The 19,428-nt window shown below is 33.7% G+C and overlaps 2 protein-coding genes across 2 annotated transcripts; one reads left to right on the top strand and one right to left on the bottom strand.

Moving 5' to 3' along the window:
* The first annotated feature begins 4,802 nt into the window (after positions 1 to 4,802).
* Positions 4,803 to 14,013, top strand: LOC111000507. Its single transcript, XM_045633678.1, has 5 exons — positions 4,803 to 4,871; positions 10,609 to 10,677; positions 10,964 to 11,568; positions 12,075 to 12,450; positions 13,766 to 14,013. The coding sequence occupies exons 1-5, from the start codon at positions 4,862 to 4,864 to the stop codon at positions 13,984 to 13,986; spliced, it is 1,281 nt and encodes a 426-aa protein (XP_045489634.1). The 5' UTR covers positions 4,803 to 4,861; the 3' UTR covers positions 13,987 to 14,013.
* LOC123690340 lies at positions 9,769 to 17,887 on the bottom strand. Its single transcript, XM_045633679.1, has 4 exons — positions 17,757 to 17,887; positions 15,366 to 15,460; positions 14,423 to 14,546; positions 9,769 to 10,002 (listed from the first exon to the last, which is right to left on the bottom strand). Exons 1-4 carry the CDS (start codon positions 17,771 to 17,773, stop codon positions 9,891 to 9,893), a joined length of 348 nt encoding a protein of 115 aa, XP_045489635.1. The 5' UTR covers positions 17,774 to 17,887; the 3' UTR covers positions 9,769 to 9,890.
* Between the last annotated feature and the right edge of the window lie 1,541 nt (positions 17,888 to 19,428).

The raw sequence follows: 19,428 nt of genomic DNA, 5'->3' as shown, positions 1-19,428 counted from the left end.
GGGTTTTAGTTATAAATAGAATAAATCCAAAAGGATGGTTCTCATGGAGCAATATGATGTTGTTGCCTGGCGATCAAGATTTTTACGAGAAATAGACAATAATAGAAGGAGTGACAATCCGAGGCCAATCGTTTATTTGGACGAGACTTATTTACACCCTGGCTATAAAGTTAAAAAATGTTGGCAGTCTGAGGAAACTGAAGGTGTCCTTACAGAAGTCTTAGAAGGTCAGAGATGGATCATAGTGAATGCCGGAAGTGAGAAAGGTTTTATCCCCAATAGTCTTTTGTGTTTCAAATCTCAGACCAAAAGTGGAGATTATCACGACGAGATGAATGGAGATAACTTCAGTAAATGGCTACAAGAAAAGCTTATCCCAAACTTAGAGCCCAATTCATTAATAGTGATGGACAATGCGTCATATAACTGTATTAAAATAAATAAACGCGTGACAATGACAGTACGAAACAAGAGATGCAAGATTTCATAAAAAAACAATCTTTCATACTTGGAAACCATGAAAAAAGCAGAATTGTATGAAATTATTAAAACAATCAATCAGGAGAATGTCTACTTAATTGATGAAATATTAAAGAAACATGGTCATAAGGCTGTAAGACTTCCGCCTTATCATTGTGACTTTAATGCAATCGAATTAATTTGGAGTTCGTTGAAAAGAATATTTGCAGACACAAATGTTACTGGCCTCTCTGAAAACATGGAACAGAGAATCCATAATGCATTTTCCAAAATAACTGCTGAAGAATGGCAGAAACACTGTAATCACGTTATAAATGTTGAAAATAATTATCGTATAACAGACAACCGCCTTGAAACAGTAATGGAACCATTTTTAATTGATTTGAATAGCAGCGACTCAGATTCTTCTGACACAGATGACTCTGAAGAATTCATGGAAGGAATAATGCCTCTAACAGACCACAATTACTATAAAAAATATTTTTTTGTTATTATAATTTTTTATTTACCTTAAGTAATGTCTAAGAATATCCATCAATCCAAAATAAACAAAAAAAGTGGCAACACAGAGGGTTGAAGGAGGCGCCGCCACAGGAACGCCAACTTATACTTGACAGTCTGAACGCAATTTTTATATTTGGCGCCATTCGAAGTGTCATTGTCTAACATTTCAACAATTCTTATTGTTTGCTAGTAGAAGGTACGAGGTTAGTAAAAATGAACAACGCTATTCTCATTGTGAAATTGTTTTACCAAAATGGTGAAAGTTTTGCGGCTGCAGTTCCCAAATTGCAATCAATTAGGGGTCACAATAATGCTCCAAAATAGTCAACTGTAAAGAGATTAATGGATAAATTTGCCGAAATTTGCTGGATCTGTTAGTGATGTAAAGACAACAACGCGCCTTCAACCAGGTCGATCGACCGAAACTGTTGCAGCTGTACGTGATGATGTCGCTCAAACTCCATCCACCTCAATTCGACACCGAGCTCAGCAAATTGGTGTCTCCAAATCCACTATGGAGCAGCGAATATTGACGAAAAATTTGCACCTTTATGCATACAAATTTAATTGACTCAGGAACTGAAGCCAGCTGACCATGGACTACGAAGGGAGTTCGTTACATGGATATTGGAGAGACAACATGAAAATGCCGATTTTGCCGATAAAATCATCTTCAGTGACGAGGCCCATTTCCATCATGATGGCTTCGTCAATAGGCAGAATTGCCGCATTTGGGGTGAGGAAAATCCTCGAGTGATTCACGACAAGAAAATACATCCTCAACGTGTCACTGTGTGGTATGGTTTTTGGGCTGGAGGAATCATTTTTATGAAAATGAGACAGGTCAAGCGCAAACAGTCAATGGTGTTCGGTATGGTGAAATGATAACCAGTTTTTTCTTGCATAGAATTGAAGAAATTAATGTGGAGGGCATAATATGGTTTCAACAAGACGGCGCCACATGTCATACAGCCAGAGAAACAATTCAATTGCTGCATCAGTCATTTCCCGTTCGTGTTATTTCGCGTTATGGAGACCAGAATTGGCCGCCTAGATCATGCGATTTCCCACCTTAAATTTTTTTCTTTTGGGTTTTTTGAAGTCGAAGGTTTACGCGAATAAGCCGACGACGACTCAAGCCTTAAAAGAGGAAATTGAATACCGCAGCATTTATGCAAAAAGGTCATTGAAAATTTCATTAAAAAATTGCGTGTGTGCCAGCAAAACCATGGCGGCCATCTGCACGATATCTTGTTCCATATATAACCTCATTCTGTCTACTTTACGATATAAAAAAGTTTCAATAGTCATTGACGAATCGCTTCTAAAGTGGTATGGTACTGGTGACCAGCAGAACGATCTCGTTTTGAGAGACTGTGCCAAGTGACTGTTTAGATTTTAATTGGACAAAAGGCCGACAGATTTTTACAGAACAAAGGCAGACTAACTGGGACTGGAGAACCGACTTTTACTATTTCAGACACGACACGTATCATCGACATTTTTTATAAGATGATTGACAATGACTTTATGGACACACTGTACAGAGACTAATCGATACGCCAACCAAAAATTAACATCATTGAAAGAACAAAAACAACGCGGCGTTGTCGATGGTCGCCAACTGATAGGGACGAAATGGTCAGTTTTTTACCGGAGGAGGAATCCTACTTCCAGTTCAATGGTTTCGCCACTATGCTATTTTCGTAAAATCATGACCATCAACAGGTATATTTTGCTAAAATCAATGCTCCATTTTGTCGACAATGCAACAATGAAAGAACCGACTAGACTATTTAAAATTCAGCCCATAATTGACAATTTAAACGACAAATTTTCCAGTTTATAGTATCTTTCACAAGAGATAGTCATTGGCAAATCCCTTCTAAAGTGGCATGAGAGACTAGGCTTCGCTCAGATTTTGCCGAAGGCTGCCCACTTGTCCAACCACATAGATGTGAAAACTTACGAGTTGTGAGAGTATCTGTCCTTACATTTAAGAAGTTATATATCCATTTGTAGAGTTGTCCTGGTATTCTTAGCCCTGACATAACTTTCACAAGTATGCCAGGATTTATACTAAAGGCACCTTGATCAAGGAATATTCAAACAGTAAGTAAATTATTTTCCTTCCCATGTTTCAGATCAGATATTAAAGAGATGAAACTATCAGCACAACTTCACCCATTTCTACAGCCATTGTGGCCATTGGGAATGATGTGATAAGCTTCAACATACCGGTCAAGTCAAGTATCAAAAAATTTGCCACGACATGATAATAAAAATTGGTCTATATGAGCTTGCAAGTTCTGGTGCTTTGTCTGGTTTGAGTATTGGAATAACACACTGTGTGTCCCATCCACTTTAAAACTTAAAGGGGAAAAATGTGATGGAGGAAAACTGTCTAAAGAGCGTATTACAGTTCTTGTGGCTGCCAATATGAGTGGCACAGAAAAAAGAAAGCTCTTAGTTATGGGCGCATCGAAAAATCCTCAGTTTTCAAGAACATTAAACAGTTGTTGTTGACTCCTAGAAGTGAGTTTCGTTGTAGTTTACACTGTATTCATGTTACTAGTCTCACTAAAATCTGTTAAGTTATCCAAAAAGGTGGAAATTAGTTTATCTCTCTACGTGACCTATTGCCAATTTCATATAATAATAAGCCTCTGATCCTGATCTGCTTTCTTATTATTTTTCTTAATATTTTATTATTTCCAGTATACTAATTCCTAAAATATCCCAGTTCCTTTAATGCTTCTTCAAGTTCTAATAAAGATTCTAGCATTCGTAAGGTTCTGGTATTTAGTATTGCTATGTATAACTTGTTTTCATTCCTTTTGTTTTTCATTCTTGTTAGAGCCAATTACATATGGTGAACATTAAAGCCACCACTTACAAATATTGGTTTGTTTAAATTATTATATAGAGGTGTTTTATATATTTGTAGTGGGGAAAAGTCATTGCTATTCACTTGTTTATTTGAGGTAGCACTTGCATAAGTAATTTTAGTGTTTATTTCCAAATTTTCTTCATTTAAATTCTTCTGAATCGGCTTACAGCTTGTAAAGGAACACACTCATTTCCTATGTTCTTTGTGAATCTTCTGGTTGCAGTAATTTCATATATGGACGATAGCCTTCTGTACAACTCTTTAATATGTTAGCCATAACGAATGTTATAATTCCTGTCTTTGTCACACCTTTTATTTCAGTTGCAAAAATGTGTTATAGGTGAATGGGGCTCTTGTAGCCGTCTGTCCTTATTAGTGGCTCCGACAATTACTTTAAACTCGGTATTTTCAGAGTTCTCTGGATAGTCTTTTCATAATTTGGTTTAGAAAACGGTAAATAAGAATCATTACCCTCACCGCATCCCCCAACGCCAAAATCCGCCTTGGGATTATCACCACGATCCTAAACGCGAGGACGTTTATTGGAGGTGGACGAGTTACGATTCATTCCTTCAAAGGTCACTACTTCTAAATTCTGCTTTTTGTTTTTACAGTAAATTTTAAGCAAATATTACTAAAATTTAAAATATACCACGTTTTGATAGTAATTAGTCAAGTGAGGAACGCGAACGCTACAGTTATAGAGTATAGAGTATATAGACTATAGAATGTAACCAATAGACTATTCACTATAGACATAGAGTATAGAGAATAACTTCACCTATACATCATATGATATCATAATATAGAATAATATCAAAAAGAAGGCAACTACTCTCGAATAAAATTTTAAGCATTTAATCAAGTTTCAATATCTTATAAAGAGTGAATAATTTTATATTAATTGTTTTAATTGAGTTGTAATTGTTTATCTTTTTGGGCCTTTACAAAATTCAATAGTGCACAATTACCATAGAAATATACGATATGAAACAAGGTATGATATATATATAGGTATAGGTACGATTTTAGAATTTACATTACATACTGTAATGTCCTGCCTCTTGGAGTATTACGGCTCACCAACACCACAACACTATACAGTCGTCTTAAACACAACCGCTCCGCTCGGGTGACGGTTGACGACTGACTCGTGACGTAGGCGCATGAGACAACCAAGCAACACTTTATTTAGCCAATACACTACATCTCTTTTTTGTTTAATTTATTTTTATTTTTATTGATTTAATCTCTCTTAATACTTATTAATGTAACTTATACTACGCTTTATGTATATAATGGATTTCACATGAATCAAACATATTTAATGAAATTCAAGTTTTATGCAGCTACACTCGGGTCAAGTTTCAACATTCATTTCCTCGTCGTTAATTCATTTTGATCTTGGCACACACTCCCTTTGAACTCTTTTCAATTGCACAACGTTCCTTCTTCGAGTCTGACCGGTTTCATCGTTTCTTACCGTGATATCTCCTCCTTTCGTGTTTCTGGATTGTAGTCTAAGCTTAGTTTATTTTCTTTATTCATATATTTTTTTTTATAAGTTTACACTTTGTCTCCTGGTATTAAATCACACTCTTCAGCCTTTCGTTTCCTGTCTCCGTTTTCTTTTTTTCTTTTTTTTTTTTTTGTTTTCTTTCTTGATCTCTATCCTTACACATAGTTACGATTTAGGACCAAATATTATCTCCAACGGCTTGTGCTTGTGGACTGGCATCTGCTACGACAATCGTACGATCGCTAACATTATAATACCCTAAGCTAGAAATATTGGTCATGATTTCCTTCAACGACTCAAAACACGACTTTTATTCTGGCCCCCAGTTTTCAGTTATGTCTGTTCGATCTTGTTTTGTCTCTTAGTAGGATCTTAAGAGGTTCTGTTACCGTAGCATAGTTGGGTATCCATTTGCTGACATAAGTAACAAGAACTAAGAAACTTTGTAGCTCTCCGGTAGTGTTAGGTGCTCTAAATTATTTTATTGTAACAATATACTTTTCCAATGGTCTTACCACTTCTCCTGACAAGTCGTGTCTTAGAAAGCTCACTTTTCTCATTCTATAACAGCATTTATCATTTCTTATCTCTATATTATTCTCATTTAAAATAGATATTACTTTTTCCAAAGGCGAATCAGGTTCAAGCGAGCCCTTTCCATAAATTAAAACGTCATCAATGTAATTTACCAAACTTTCACAACCTAAAGGCATGCGTTCTAATATTTTCTGGGACACATGATATGCCAAACAGGAGAATTTTGTATCTGAATAAGCCTTTACTGGTTATAAAGATGGTTTTGTGTCTTGAAGCCGGATCTATTTTAAGTTGGTGAAATACTTTTTATTATCGTGTCTTAATTATTTCATTTTTTAATACTTTTGCATTTTTCATTTTTGGTAGCAACTTGTGCATTGTCGGCAATTGGCAAGTTGTTTCAGTTTCACGTACAATGGCTTCGTTAGCTCGGCGCATGTCAAAACAAAGACGTACTTCCCCATTTTCTTTCAGGACAGGTACAACAGGGGACACCTATTTAGAAGATCCTACTATATATATATCTTTAGCCGCCTTTTTTGAGCCGCTATATATACCTTTGGTATTTAAGTTCTTCAATTTTGTTTTCAATTTTAGCCTCTAAAGGTATAGGGATTGATTGATCTATTGGCGAGTTCATTAATACATTGTTGAATCTGGAAATCTACTTGATTCACTTCTACATTTAATCCAATTATCAAAACTCCCAATGTGCCGAAGTTTTCCTAAAAGATTTCTAGCGCCATCGATAAAACATAGAAAGTTGAGTGTACAGATCTTAGTCCTACTTTTATCTGAGCTTCAAATGATTCTTTTATTTTCAGTGGTGTAGAGCTACCATAAGTTATAAATGTAACATCGGGTTTTGAAAGTTGATTATACACCTTAACTTGGTTTTTCTTTTATATTTACACATCGTCATCAATATGAAAAACATACTCAGTTTCTCCGTCTTTATGTACTATGTTGTTAGAAGATTCACCCACTTGATTAACTTCATTCTTCTTCCTGTTGAAACGACCTTTCTTATGTTCATATCTATATTCTCTTTCCCCTTTCCGTTTCAAGGTCTGTTTCGTTCGGCAGTATTGTCTGAAATGCCCCTTAAGACCACATTTTAGGCATTCTTTATCCCTTGCTGGGCAGTTCGTATCATTTCCAGCATGTCTAAGATTACCACATCTACCGCATCCATATTCCACATTCCTTGATGTATCAAAGTTCCTTTTAAATTTACTATCTATCCTGTTTACTTCTTGATTCTCGATTGATTTTAGCGGGGTTTTAAACTCTTCTAATTGTTTATTAACAACTTCAAGAGTATTTGCTTCGGTTATTACTTGCTCTAATGTAATTTCATCTCCAATCCGTAATATCTTTTTCCTCAGTTCGGCTAGGAAACATTTTTCCGTTATTTGGTCGATAATGTTTTCATCTCTGTTAGCAAACTGACATTTATCAGCTTGTTTTCTCAGTCTCAAAACAAATTTTTCAAATTTTTCGTCAGGTTCTTGTTTAAGGAGCCTGAATATATGTCTCTCGTAAACTTTGCTCTGCTTTGGTGCAAAGTAGGCATCAAGTTTAGATATCGCTACTTCAAACACGTCTTCGCCTTCAGTTGGTTCGACATTAGCCCCAGGGATGTTGTAAAATACTTCCTGTAAGTCTATTCCGCCGAAATGTAGAAGAGAGGCCCTTTTCTTTACGTCTTTATCAATGTTCGACGCTTCGAGGTAAATTAATAGTGCTCGTTTCCATCGCTCCCATCGTGCACCCATCGAGGTAGATTCACCGTTGCAGTCGAACTGTTCCAGTGAAAGGAGTGACATCTTTAGAGCGACCTGGAATAATCAATTTAATGATTCAGATACCTCTGTATCAGCAGTTAGATTTTATCTTAGATGTTTCCATCTCGTATCAATTTAATGATTCAGATACCTTTGTATCTGCAGTTATATTTTATCTTAGATGCTTCCATTTCATATCAATTAAATGATTCAGATACCTTTGTATCTGCAGTTATAATTTATCTTAGATGCTTCCATCTCATATCAATTTAATGATTCAGATACCTTTGTATCTGCAGTTATAATCTATCTTAGATGCTTTCATCTCGTATCAATTTAATGATCCAGATACCTTTGTATCTGCAGTTATATTTTATCTTAGATGCTTCCATCTCATATCAATTTAATGATTCAGATACCTTTGTATCTGCAGTTATAATTTATCTTAGATGCTTTCATCTCGTATCAATTTAATGATCCAGATACCTTTGTATCTGCAGTTATATTTTATTTTAGATGCTTCCATCTCATATCAATTTAATGATTCAGATACCTTTGTATCTGCAGTTATAATTTATCTTAGATGTTTTCATCTCGTATCAATTTAATGATCGGATTATTTTTATTTCTATTTTTATCCGCATAAATCTACTGAAGCCTTTCATACCGGCAAACATATAAATTTAATTATCAGATTTTTTTATAGATTAATCTGCTAGATTAGTACATGCTAACCTCATACAATAATAATTGTATTGTAAAGCTTTTGTTTCATTTACTAGTATCAATTCAATGATCGGATTATATTTTTATCCGCATAAATCTACTGAAGCCTTCCATACCGGCAAACATATAAATTTAATTATCAGATTTTAATCTGCTAGGATAGTACATGCTAACCTCATACAATAATAATTGTATTGTAAAGCTTTTGTTTCATTTACTAGTATCAATTTAATGATCGGATTATATTTTTATCCGCATAAATCTACTTAAGCCATCCATACCAGCAAACATATAAATTTAATTATCAGATTTTAATCTGCTAAGTTAGTACCAACTTACCTCATACAGTAATAATTTTATTGCAAAGCTTTTGTTTTATTGACTGACATCAATTTAGTGATCAGTTCGGTTCCAACTGCTTTGACTAGATACTCCCTTTTATTTCTCAGTATTAATCACAACCACATACCTAGTTTTATTCAATTTGTGAAACAAATTCAATTACTCTGTATTAGTTAGGTAGGAAGGTACCCACTGATTTAACGGTCACCGGTTGTATTTGAGCCTTGCCATCTTTGTAGACAAATAGGAACATAACTTAAACACGAGCATACTACAATATATTTCTCCCACTACGTTGGTAGGTGTTACAAAACAATTGTACATTCAAGTAGGTAATCGTAGTTTAACTTAGCTGAACCTAGGTTAGGTTTTCATTTCTTTATTTTCTTAGCTCAATAACGTAGTAATAAGTAGATTTTTGCTGTTTACCGTTTAAATGTAGGTACAATGTTAATAAATATTGTAATATAAGCAAAACACTGGTGAAATATTAAAGCAATACCTACCAAAGTAAGTGCTGTTCATATTTTTCGTCAAGAACAAAATTATCTACAATCGTAAAGAAGTGAAGATGCAATTGTTTTGGTATCAATAGCGAATAATTTAAACAACCGGTTCATAGCAAATTATAGGCAAAGAACTCTGGGAATGACGTCACTTATTTCACTATCTTTCCCCTTTTTATTTCCACAAATGTGTACTTATTATTTTCCTCGTCGCCACATGTAATGTCCTGCCTCTTGGAGTATTACGGCTCACCAACACCACAACACTATACAGTCGTCTTAAACACAACCGCTCCGCTCGGGTGACGGTTGACGACTGACTCGTGACGTAGGCGCATGAGACAACCAAGCAACACTTTATTTAGCCAATACACTACACATACGGTAACATATATATCTGTGTGATATATATGTTACCATATTATACAGGAGATGCATTTCATTTAACAGAAGGCGAAAACATATGAAAACACAAAATGTTTAGGAACAGTTTATTTTACGTTTATTGTAGTGTAAGTTAGTAAACAACTATAATGCAAATTATTAAAAAACAACACAAATAATTGATCAAAAAGTAAAATTATTTTGATTATTTGACACTAATATATATCATCATCATCCTCATTACTAAAACTGTCATCAGGCTGCTTCGGTTCCGTATGTTGAATTATTGAGAGCTGAGGACAGCAAACTTCGTCTTTCGAGCACACACTAAAACAATAAAATCAAAATTGTTATATTGAGAAATAAAATTAACCGTTCGTTAAACGGCTAGGCTATTAATTGAACGGCTGGTTAAGTTAGTTGGCTACATGTATACTAAAAGGTAATTTTAAATATAAAACTCTGATATTATATTTAGTTTAGTTTGGTTCGAGGCCTAATAGAACATTTTATAAAATTGTGCGTTTTTCTAAGAAAGAAAATAATAAAGTACCCCCTAAATAAATGTATCACCAACCCCAAGACATCGTGATTCCCATTAAATTTGGGTAAAAACGCCTAAGTTGGCATCACTGTGTTTTATTGTGTATCTAATAAACATGGCTAATGCGCAAACCGCAAAAAAAACTAATTAACAATTCGTGTTATGAATTATATGAGTGCGAATTTGGAAAATCGGTTATTAATATTAATATAAGAGGAACAAAAAATAATAATTTTTACAGTTTTTAGTACTTCGTAACAAAAATCACGCCGATTTAGAATTTCATTTAAATAAAAGAAAATATATTAGTGTAAAATTATTGATTTCTTATTAATTTCTAAATTCGATAAACAGTTTCTTTGTATGTTAAAAGTAATTATTTATACCAGAAAGAACAATGGCTGACGATTCGTCGAATGATGCTTCAATAGTTGCCATCACATCGGATGAAGATGATGGTATGTCTAAGATGCTTATCAACTCTAATACCTTTTGAAAATAAAAATACTTAATCATATTAAAATTATGATTTACTTTACTATACTGAATCTATGTTGTAGCTAATAATATTAAGTGTCTCTAAGCTGCAGGCTGCCTATTAAGCAAAATTGTTAATAAAATAGATAGATTACTTGCCTATATTATATACCCTGTTGCTTATTAATATATTTTGTGTTATAGGTTAATTTTATCTATCAATACCAGTGAAAATTCCTGTTAATAATAATTGATGTTTTATTCCAGACAGCCCCATCAAAAAGCTATTTAAAAAGCTTATGTACAATGACTGTAAGCAGCACACCATTTTAACGAACAACCAAATCCTAAATCTTCTTAAAGTTGAATTTGACATTGATGTATATAAATTACATAACTTAGAAGTTGACATCTACATAACATTATTAAAAAAATACCTTAAAGACTGGCCATTATGGGAAGAATTTGACACTATAGTTAATGAAGCAAAGAAGGCAAACAACTTGGCCAGTTTAGATGGCATGTTGCAGTCAAAATACAAACATCTTAAGGCACATTTGCAAAATGCTTTAGATATCTCTGAACCAATGGCCAAAGAAGAAGTGTCGAGGTTAAAGAATACTCAAAAAGTAAAGAGTGAATCTAAAGAAGCAGTCCAATCAGTTGTAATGGTAATAGATGCAACACGAAATCAATTAAATAGTTTAATTTTAAGGAATCCAACACATTCAGTGTTTAATGTTAATAGGCAAAAATCAACAATAGTTGTTCCAGGAATTAGGAAAATAGAATCTATTCTCAACTGGTGGACAATTAACATTGAAATTACTTATAAACATGGAAATATGACTTGGTTATTATATAAACGTGAGGTAAGACCTAATTTAAGGGGCAGTAATAGCCTAGTGGCTTGAGCCTACAACACTTAACCTTAGTCTTGCGTTCGGATATTAATACCTTAATTTAATTTCTATACATTCTTAGCAATGGACATGTGCATTTCTGTATCACATTGCTCTTTTAAATAAGCATGTAGATCAGGGATCAGCCTTTTGTGTCTGATTTTTATTTTAAGTAGAAGAAATGCCACTATTCTAAAGATATAGGAAAACATTTTTTTTTTTTAATAGAACAAAGGGCAAACGGGCAGGAGGCTCACCTGATATATAAGTGATACCGCTGCCCATGGACAGTGTCAATGCTAGAGGGCTCGCAAGTGCGTTTCCAGCCTTTTATCAAATCAGGTTGGTGGACTCATAAGTCCGTTGTGTGTATGTTATGAAATAAACATAAAATATTCCTGTCACGATTTAAAACCGTCATGTCTGTAATTGTTTTTAATAGAAATTAATTTCACGACACAATTCATTGATTTCAGACATCACACGAATTGAAACATTGCCTAATCAACAAAGTGTTGCCCTGTAATAACAAACCTGAAAAAATCACCCTCAATCAAGACTTGTATTTTAAAAGCAATAAAAACAGCAAACTAGTACACAGAAATGTATTAATGGCGGTGATAAATGTAATAGGAAAAACGCATGATGAATCACACGAAATATTGGAATTTATTAGGAAAGATAATTTATTATTGCCACAAACTCTGTACACTGATGCAACATATAAAAGATACATGAATACATGTGCATATGTCAGATATTTATACAAGGATCAGAAAGAAACTGCGAAGGATCCTGAAAGAGATCTGCAGTTGGAGGAAAAGATATTTCCGATGTATAAAATCTATGTTGGTATGTATTTTAAAGACCATAGTATTTTTTGTGACTATAAATTATTTATTTTAGATATACTTTAATTCGGTAATAGAAACAATCTCATTGCTACCTTCTTGTGGCCTCCTGATGTTTTAATGTGTAATTATAACTATATAATAAATGTTTTCATATTCGATATACATACATAATAATGTCAGAGTTATGCAGTGTTGGCCTAGTGGTTTCAGCGTGCGACTATCATACCTTAGGTCGTAGGTTCGATCTCGTGCTGTGCACCAATGGACTTTCTATGTGCGCATTTAACATTTGCTCGAACGTGAAGGAAAACATTGTGAGGAAACCGACATGTCTTAGACCCAAAAAGTCGATGTGTGTCAGGCACTGGAGGCTGATCACCTACTTGCTTATTAGATTTAAAAAATGATCATGAAACATTCAGAAATCTGAGGCCAGGACCTAAAGAGTTTATAACGCCACTTATTTTTATAAAAAGTTATGCACTTTCTCCAACATTGAAGGAGAAGCCTTCTTCAATCTCACCAGATCGACTTGAACATTACCCAGGCATAGGTTGAGAAATTGTATCAAATCAAATAAAAAATGATTTATTCATATAGGTAACATAATGTACACTTATGAACGTAAAAAAAATACATTCAAAGATAGTAATTTTACATTAACTGCCAGTTCTCGAAGGGCGTAGAACGGAAGAGAAGAACTGGCAATAAACTCTCCGCCACTCTCTTTAATTGCCAAGTTTTTTTACACAATGTAAGGAGCTGCAACCATTACACCATGTTCCATATGACATCTTGACTAATAAAGAATAATAAAATAAAAAAAAAGATTTTTCCTATATAACCTAGATTTCCAGGTTCGATCTTCACAACGTTCTTTGACATCACTACATAGTATAAAACAAAGTCGCTTTCGCTGTCCCTATGTCCCTTTGTATGCTTAAATCTTTGAAACTACGCAACGGATTTTGATGCGGTTTTTTAATAGATAGAGTGCTTCAAGAGGAAGGTTTATATGTATAATAACATCCATTAAATAGTGGAGAAGTACTGTTATTTTTGAGGTTTCTAATGTGATGTCGTAAATAATTACATTTTTTCCGTTTACATTGCAAACGCAGGCTGAACCCTACGAGTTTTATCAAAATAATGTACTAAGTATTGTACACATTGAAAAGGTCTACAGAATAGTCCGTGATGGTATATGTCTATCTCTTATGGATAACTCACATTTTTATATCCAACGTTCACAAAAAAAAATACAGACAAGTTTTTTCTTTTCTATGTTATAAAATGTCTAATCGATTTTTCAGGTGATCTTATAAATAGATCAGTTAAACTGGACAATTATTCCATGAAAGTGAAATGTATGATGTGCAAAGTGACATTTACAGGCCCCAACTTAGTATCGAATGTGAGAAATCATTTTGAGGACCACTGTACCGAACCCGACTGGATGTGCACTTGTTGCAATATGACATTTCCAATGATGCAATTAGCAAGCCAGTGGTGGGCCCATGTATGTCCTAAGTGAAAAAATAAAGATATCTAGAAATAAAAAGTTTTTTTTTTTCAATAAAGTAAAGCACCACCGCTTTGTGAAAACTTCTTTCCTTCAAGAAAACAGTGTACCAATTCTTAAAAGGTCGACAACGCACTCGCGAGCACTCTGGCATTGAGTGTCAATGGGCGGTATCACTTAACATCAGGTCAGCCTCCTGAACCATAAACAAATATAAATAAGCGACACCTACAATCATTGGCTACAAAACACCGCGATGACGTCATATCCTGAAAATCGCGCTGTTACGTCCAATGTTAGATGTAACTATTCAATAATTATACATCAGCAGTTAGAAAGTAGGAAGATATTTTTTTTAATTCAACTAATATGTTGCCATTAACGTTTTCATACAATATTCGTGATCGATCCCTTTGGTAATTAATTTAATTTAAACCATTCAAAATACCTTTTATATCCATGTTTATAATAAAGAGAAAAGTCTATGGCAGGTGTACCATAGTCACAGAAGTTTCGCTTTATGCAGATGCCATCGTCTTCCTTGCCAGTTAAACACGATAGTCCTTCTGTACCTGTAATATTAATCCATAAATTAATATTTAAGAGTTTTAACTATTATTAAAGCCTTGTAAACATTTAAGTGAATAGATATTGTCTTATAAAATCTTGCTCCTTGTGTCTATGGCGTATTCCGTAAAGATAGTATGTACTTTGGCACTAGAATTTACAAAAAAAAAACCGTGTGTACACGCGTTAGAAGTTATACTTCTTGGGCGTACTTCTACTTATACTCTTCATTCTACGTTTGTTGAAAAAACGACACTAACAATAGAAAAAAAGGTGTTTAATACATATTTTTGTATTATAACGCATTATCTAGTACAATAAAGTTTAATTAAATATCACACAATAACTAAAATTTTGACTAGAAGTTAGCTTAAGGGTGTCGGTTTTTGGGACGGTGTGCGCGCGCATCGTAAAAATTTACTCTCATCATTTTCTCTAACGCACCACAAGAAGTATAACTTCAATAAAAACCAGTCGTTTCTGGTATTATTTCCTGAAAAGATTTTTTATGTTCATATTATTCTAGTTGAACTGAATAAATGTAGCCAAAGGCGTCATCGGGGCAGGGGTGTGTGAGGTGTGTAATTGAAGTAACTATTCGTTAGCATAGCGACGATCTCTATCAAAACCAAGAAGAAACTTTACGACGCGTTTCACTTACGTTATACTTGATCGCCAGCGTCATATAGACGTTTTTACTTTTAAACACCAATCACCAGACGAAGCGCGCTTTGATTCTTCTTTTGTTTACGATATTGCATTATTTTTTACATTATAACCCGCCAGTTACTACTGCGTTCTCTAAAGAAAGAAAAAAGACATACCATTTTCTGGTTTGGTAACGCTTGTCTGTGTTGTGGCTTGCATCTGTGGCAATTGTTTTGACAGATGTACACAGATTAGCAGCAATGTCGAAATACTGAAAGAATAATCAAAATTTTAAGTCGAATCAATAATAGCGATTATTGTTTAATATTATTCTACCCGCCTCCGGACGAGCAACAATGGCGTGTATTCTGTCAGCTTGAAACCAACCTTGAAAAAATACAGCTAAACTTTCCTTTTTAATTTTTTACAATTTTTTATTTGTTAATTGAAAACTTATGACGTGAACTCTGAGGTTTATATAGTGAGAAATCACAGAAAACCTAAAAGTTTTGATTCCGAAAAACGTATCAGTCTTTGGGTAGCATAGCAAAATGTTCCATGTTGGTATGTTCTAAAAAGGTAGGCTAGGTATTAAGGAGAAACGAAATTCGCGGGGGAACCCAGACAAATATTATAAAAGATATATATATATATAAAAGATAGATATAAAGAGACGATCTGTCGAACGATCTACTAATCTAGATTGGATCGTTCGACAGATCGTCTCCAACGAATTCCTCAATATTTCTCGAATATGTTTTACTTTTCTACTACAACTTTATACAAACAAATATCAGCACACAACACTTTGTTACTTTTTATATACTTAACAGGTTTGCCCCCTAGACAGAATGATAATCTGATGTTAAGTGATACCAGGGAGCTCGCGAGTGCGTTGCCGGCTACTTAAGTATTGGTATACTCGGAAAGTTCGGAAATACTTCAGTGGTCAGCTGCTTCCACATGGGTGCTGCAAAGATTGTCTTAATACGCTCAGCTGCGGAACGACGGACGGACGAGGTTATATTCCATCCCATAATGCATACTATCTGACCTGGCAAACATCGTTTTGCCATGTACTTATATCATTTATGGTTATTGTGCCTCACTCGACATAGATAGGTATAGTGTGTCGCGGACTTTTTTGTAGATATTTATAAGATCTACAATTACTTTGAACATTTTATGGTTCTATCTTTAATAGTTTAGGCAGGGTAGTTGTTGGCAGGACACTTTGTGTCCGAAAAACCCTAATATCTAACGGAACCCTATTTTAGTTTAAAATTAAATATAGCCTATATTACTCGTGGATAATGTAGCTTTCGAATGGTGAAAGAATTTTTAAAATCGGTCCAGTAGTTTATGAGCCTATTCATTACAATTAAACAAACAAAGTTTTCCTCTTTATAATATTAGTGTAGATATAGGATGGAACTTTTATTTATGTATTTATTTATTAACACTTCGTTACATTACAATATAAAAATAGAACAAAATTAAATGAAAAGGAGGGCAACTGGCGGCTTTATCGCTTTCGAGTGGTCTCTTCCAGGCAACCACAGTGAGTAAAGAAAAAAAGAGTGTGTGTAGACGCGTTAGCAATGATCCTTTGGCGTATGGAAAAAAAAATAACTGAAATGCAGATTTTTTAATTTCTTATTTATACATAAAATTTGTTAATATACCAGAAATGAAACAAAACGAAAAAAAATTTTTTTAGATAATAATGTAACAATTAATTAACGATGTAAATCAATTATCCGTACCGATAATTATTAACCTCAAATCTATAAATGCACTCAAATCAGTTTTATCACTAATATTCATTATATATATATCGACATACTAATAAATTATTATTAGTAAATACTATCACTGAAATTGATTTAATAAAAACACCAAAATAATAATATTTATTTATTCACACTGTTTAATTGTACTGTTACGAAACATGTGCTCTAAATATAAAAATACTAGAATATACAACTTGAACTAACTATACGATGTAGAATTTAGGACTCTGTGTGCGCGCGCATCGTAATAATTCACTCTCATTTTTCTCCATGGCGCCAAAATAAGTATAACTTCAAAAATTTATTAAATTACATAAGGAATGCAAGAAGTGCAAAAATACATATTACATATAATTGATGCTGGATACGAGAAAAACAAAAAGTAAAAAGTGCACATGAATCACGAAAATCTAAATCAAGATCAGTCTCACGCCAGTTAGTAGTTAGTACGAATGTTAGGGATATGATGTGGACAGGTAATCTTTGTACAGAAGAAATTTAAGGCACATGTAGGTATATTCAATGCATTAATTTGCAAGGGTATCTATTAATAAAAGTGACGTGTTAAGATCATCGTAAGATACCGACGGGCAAAATTTGATCTTCTGACCCAGCAATCTTCGTGACACAGGAAGTATTCTATTGCTTTGTTACACAGGAAGTATTCTTAGCTATAGATAAGTAAGTAACGTAGACCGCCATTTATTTTTCGTTAACATCTGTATTGGTTTCATAGCTAAATAATCCATAGAGGAAATTGAAAAAGTTACTTACATAATCTTCGCGTCCATAGCTGCGTTTATCTCTACGTCTATTATGACACTAACTATAAATGATTTAATTAATGAATCATTAAGTAATATTGTTATAATGATCTTGTTCTTGGAATTTATGTCAATTATATATAATAAGTATTTGCTGTTTTGCATATTTCAAAATGTCATCTTTTGCCTACATGGGCATCTTTAGCCCGCCACTGCCGCACAAACTTTATGAACGTGACTGAGTATACTGACAAAAGGTTTTGATAAATAAATAAATATAGCATTTATTGACAATCATGTAATTTTATCTTATTTCGACTTTATATACTACTCATATTAATTCCTTTTAGACACCGGTTTCTTGATTGTCTTGCTTTTCAGCATAGGCCTCCCCAAATGTTCTCCACAAACATCTGTCTCTTGTTTTCATGTGGCTCCTGCCACCTTTTTAATACTACCTTCCCATCTACGATGTTGTCTACCTTTACTTCTCGTTTTATGTCTAGGGCACCATACCCTTACTTCTTTGGTCCATTTTTCCATATTACTTCTTATCAAATGCCCAGCCCATTTCTATTTAAGTTGTTTGATTCGTTATTTTATGTCTATAATTTTAGTTTGTTTTCTTATTATTGTTAATCGAACTTTGTCTTTTAGTTATATGGAAAGTATACTTCTTTCCATTTGATGTTGACAAGTTTCTAATGTTTGAATATTTTTGTTTTGCAGCTCCATGTCTGACATCCGTAAGTCAAGGCAGGTAAAATACATGTATTAAATATTTTCTTTTTAGCTTTGTTTGTTATATAACAAAGGTTTTGATACGTTTCTTTTAATAACTTGTAGCGTATCGTAGATACGCACTAAAATGTACATACTATATGGTGTAGTATTTTCTATACGATTTTGATGTATGTGGCAATATAAATACAGGACACTTAGAGAGGAAAGAAAACAGACGTCACTCAGAATAGACTTTTAAGACGAGTGAGCATGTATTTTTTCCTTTGAGCGTTTCTATTAGAATATAAATTAATTACCGTTGTTTGTGAAGAAATATATCAATTTAACAAAGATAAAATGGGTTGTGATTTATAAATATAGAACATCCCATAAACTGTTTGATAATGCAAGTACGGAGTTATTTTATATATTTTATTAAAAATAAAAATAAATCAGTGCACTACAACATTTTTAGGCCTAGGCCTCAGATTTCTGTATATCTGTTTCATGATCTTTTGTTAATCTAATAGGCACACAATTGATCAGCTGATCAGATATTCTTATTTTTAACCATTAATTTAATTTACTTCACACCATTTTAGACAAGAATTCCTGGTACTGCTAACCTTTACTAATATAATTATTATCATTTCCTACTGAGTGTTAATATATTCTTTTTTTTGCGACTGAGGCGCAAACTAGCTGATGTGGTCTCTGGCAGAATGACCAGCACTGTGGAACACTCTGCTCCTCAGCATATTGCTAAGCCAGGGCCATTTACAGCCACAGCACACTCGCATTACATGCTTGAGACGAACCGAATGGGAAAAGGAAAAAAATTTTATACCTCTCATTATATCCTTTATTTAGTTTTTCTCTTTGATTATTGTTTTGTTTGTAATAAATGATATGTCTATGATTATTTAATGTTTAGTTTTATTATCTCGTGTATTTTTGTA

The sequence above is a fragment of the Pieris rapae genome, chromosome 24 (genome assembly GCF_905147795.1).
Source record: "Pieris rapae chromosome 24, ilPieRapa1.1, whole genome shotgun sequence".
Lineage (NCBI taxonomy): Eukaryota > Metazoa > Arthropoda > Insecta > Lepidoptera > Pieridae > Pieris > Pieris rapae.
Note: the sequence above shows the minus strand (reverse complement) of the source record. Positions and strands in the feature narration are given on the sequence as shown.

Excerpts from the sequence above, each read along its gene's own strand:
- LOC111000507 (XM_045633678.1), top strand. Across the intron at positions 10,678-10,963 it reads CACATCGGATGAAGATGATG|ACAGCCCCATCAAAAAGCTA; the intron begins GTATGTCTAAGA and ends GTTTTATTCCAG. Across the intron at positions 12,451-13,765 it reads GATGTATAAAATCTATGTTG|GTGATCTTATAAATAGATCA; the intron begins GTATGTATTTTA and ends TCGATTTTTCAG.
- LOC123690340 (XM_045633679.1), bottom strand. Across the intron at positions 14,547-15,365 it reads CGTTACCAAACCAGAAAATG|GTACAGAAGGACTATCGTGT; the intron begins GTATGTCTTTTT and ends TTAATATTACAG. Across the intron at positions 10,003-14,422 it reads TATAAACATGGATATAAAAG|TGTGTGCTCGAAAGACGAAG; the intron begins GTATTTTGAATG and ends TTATTGTTTTAG.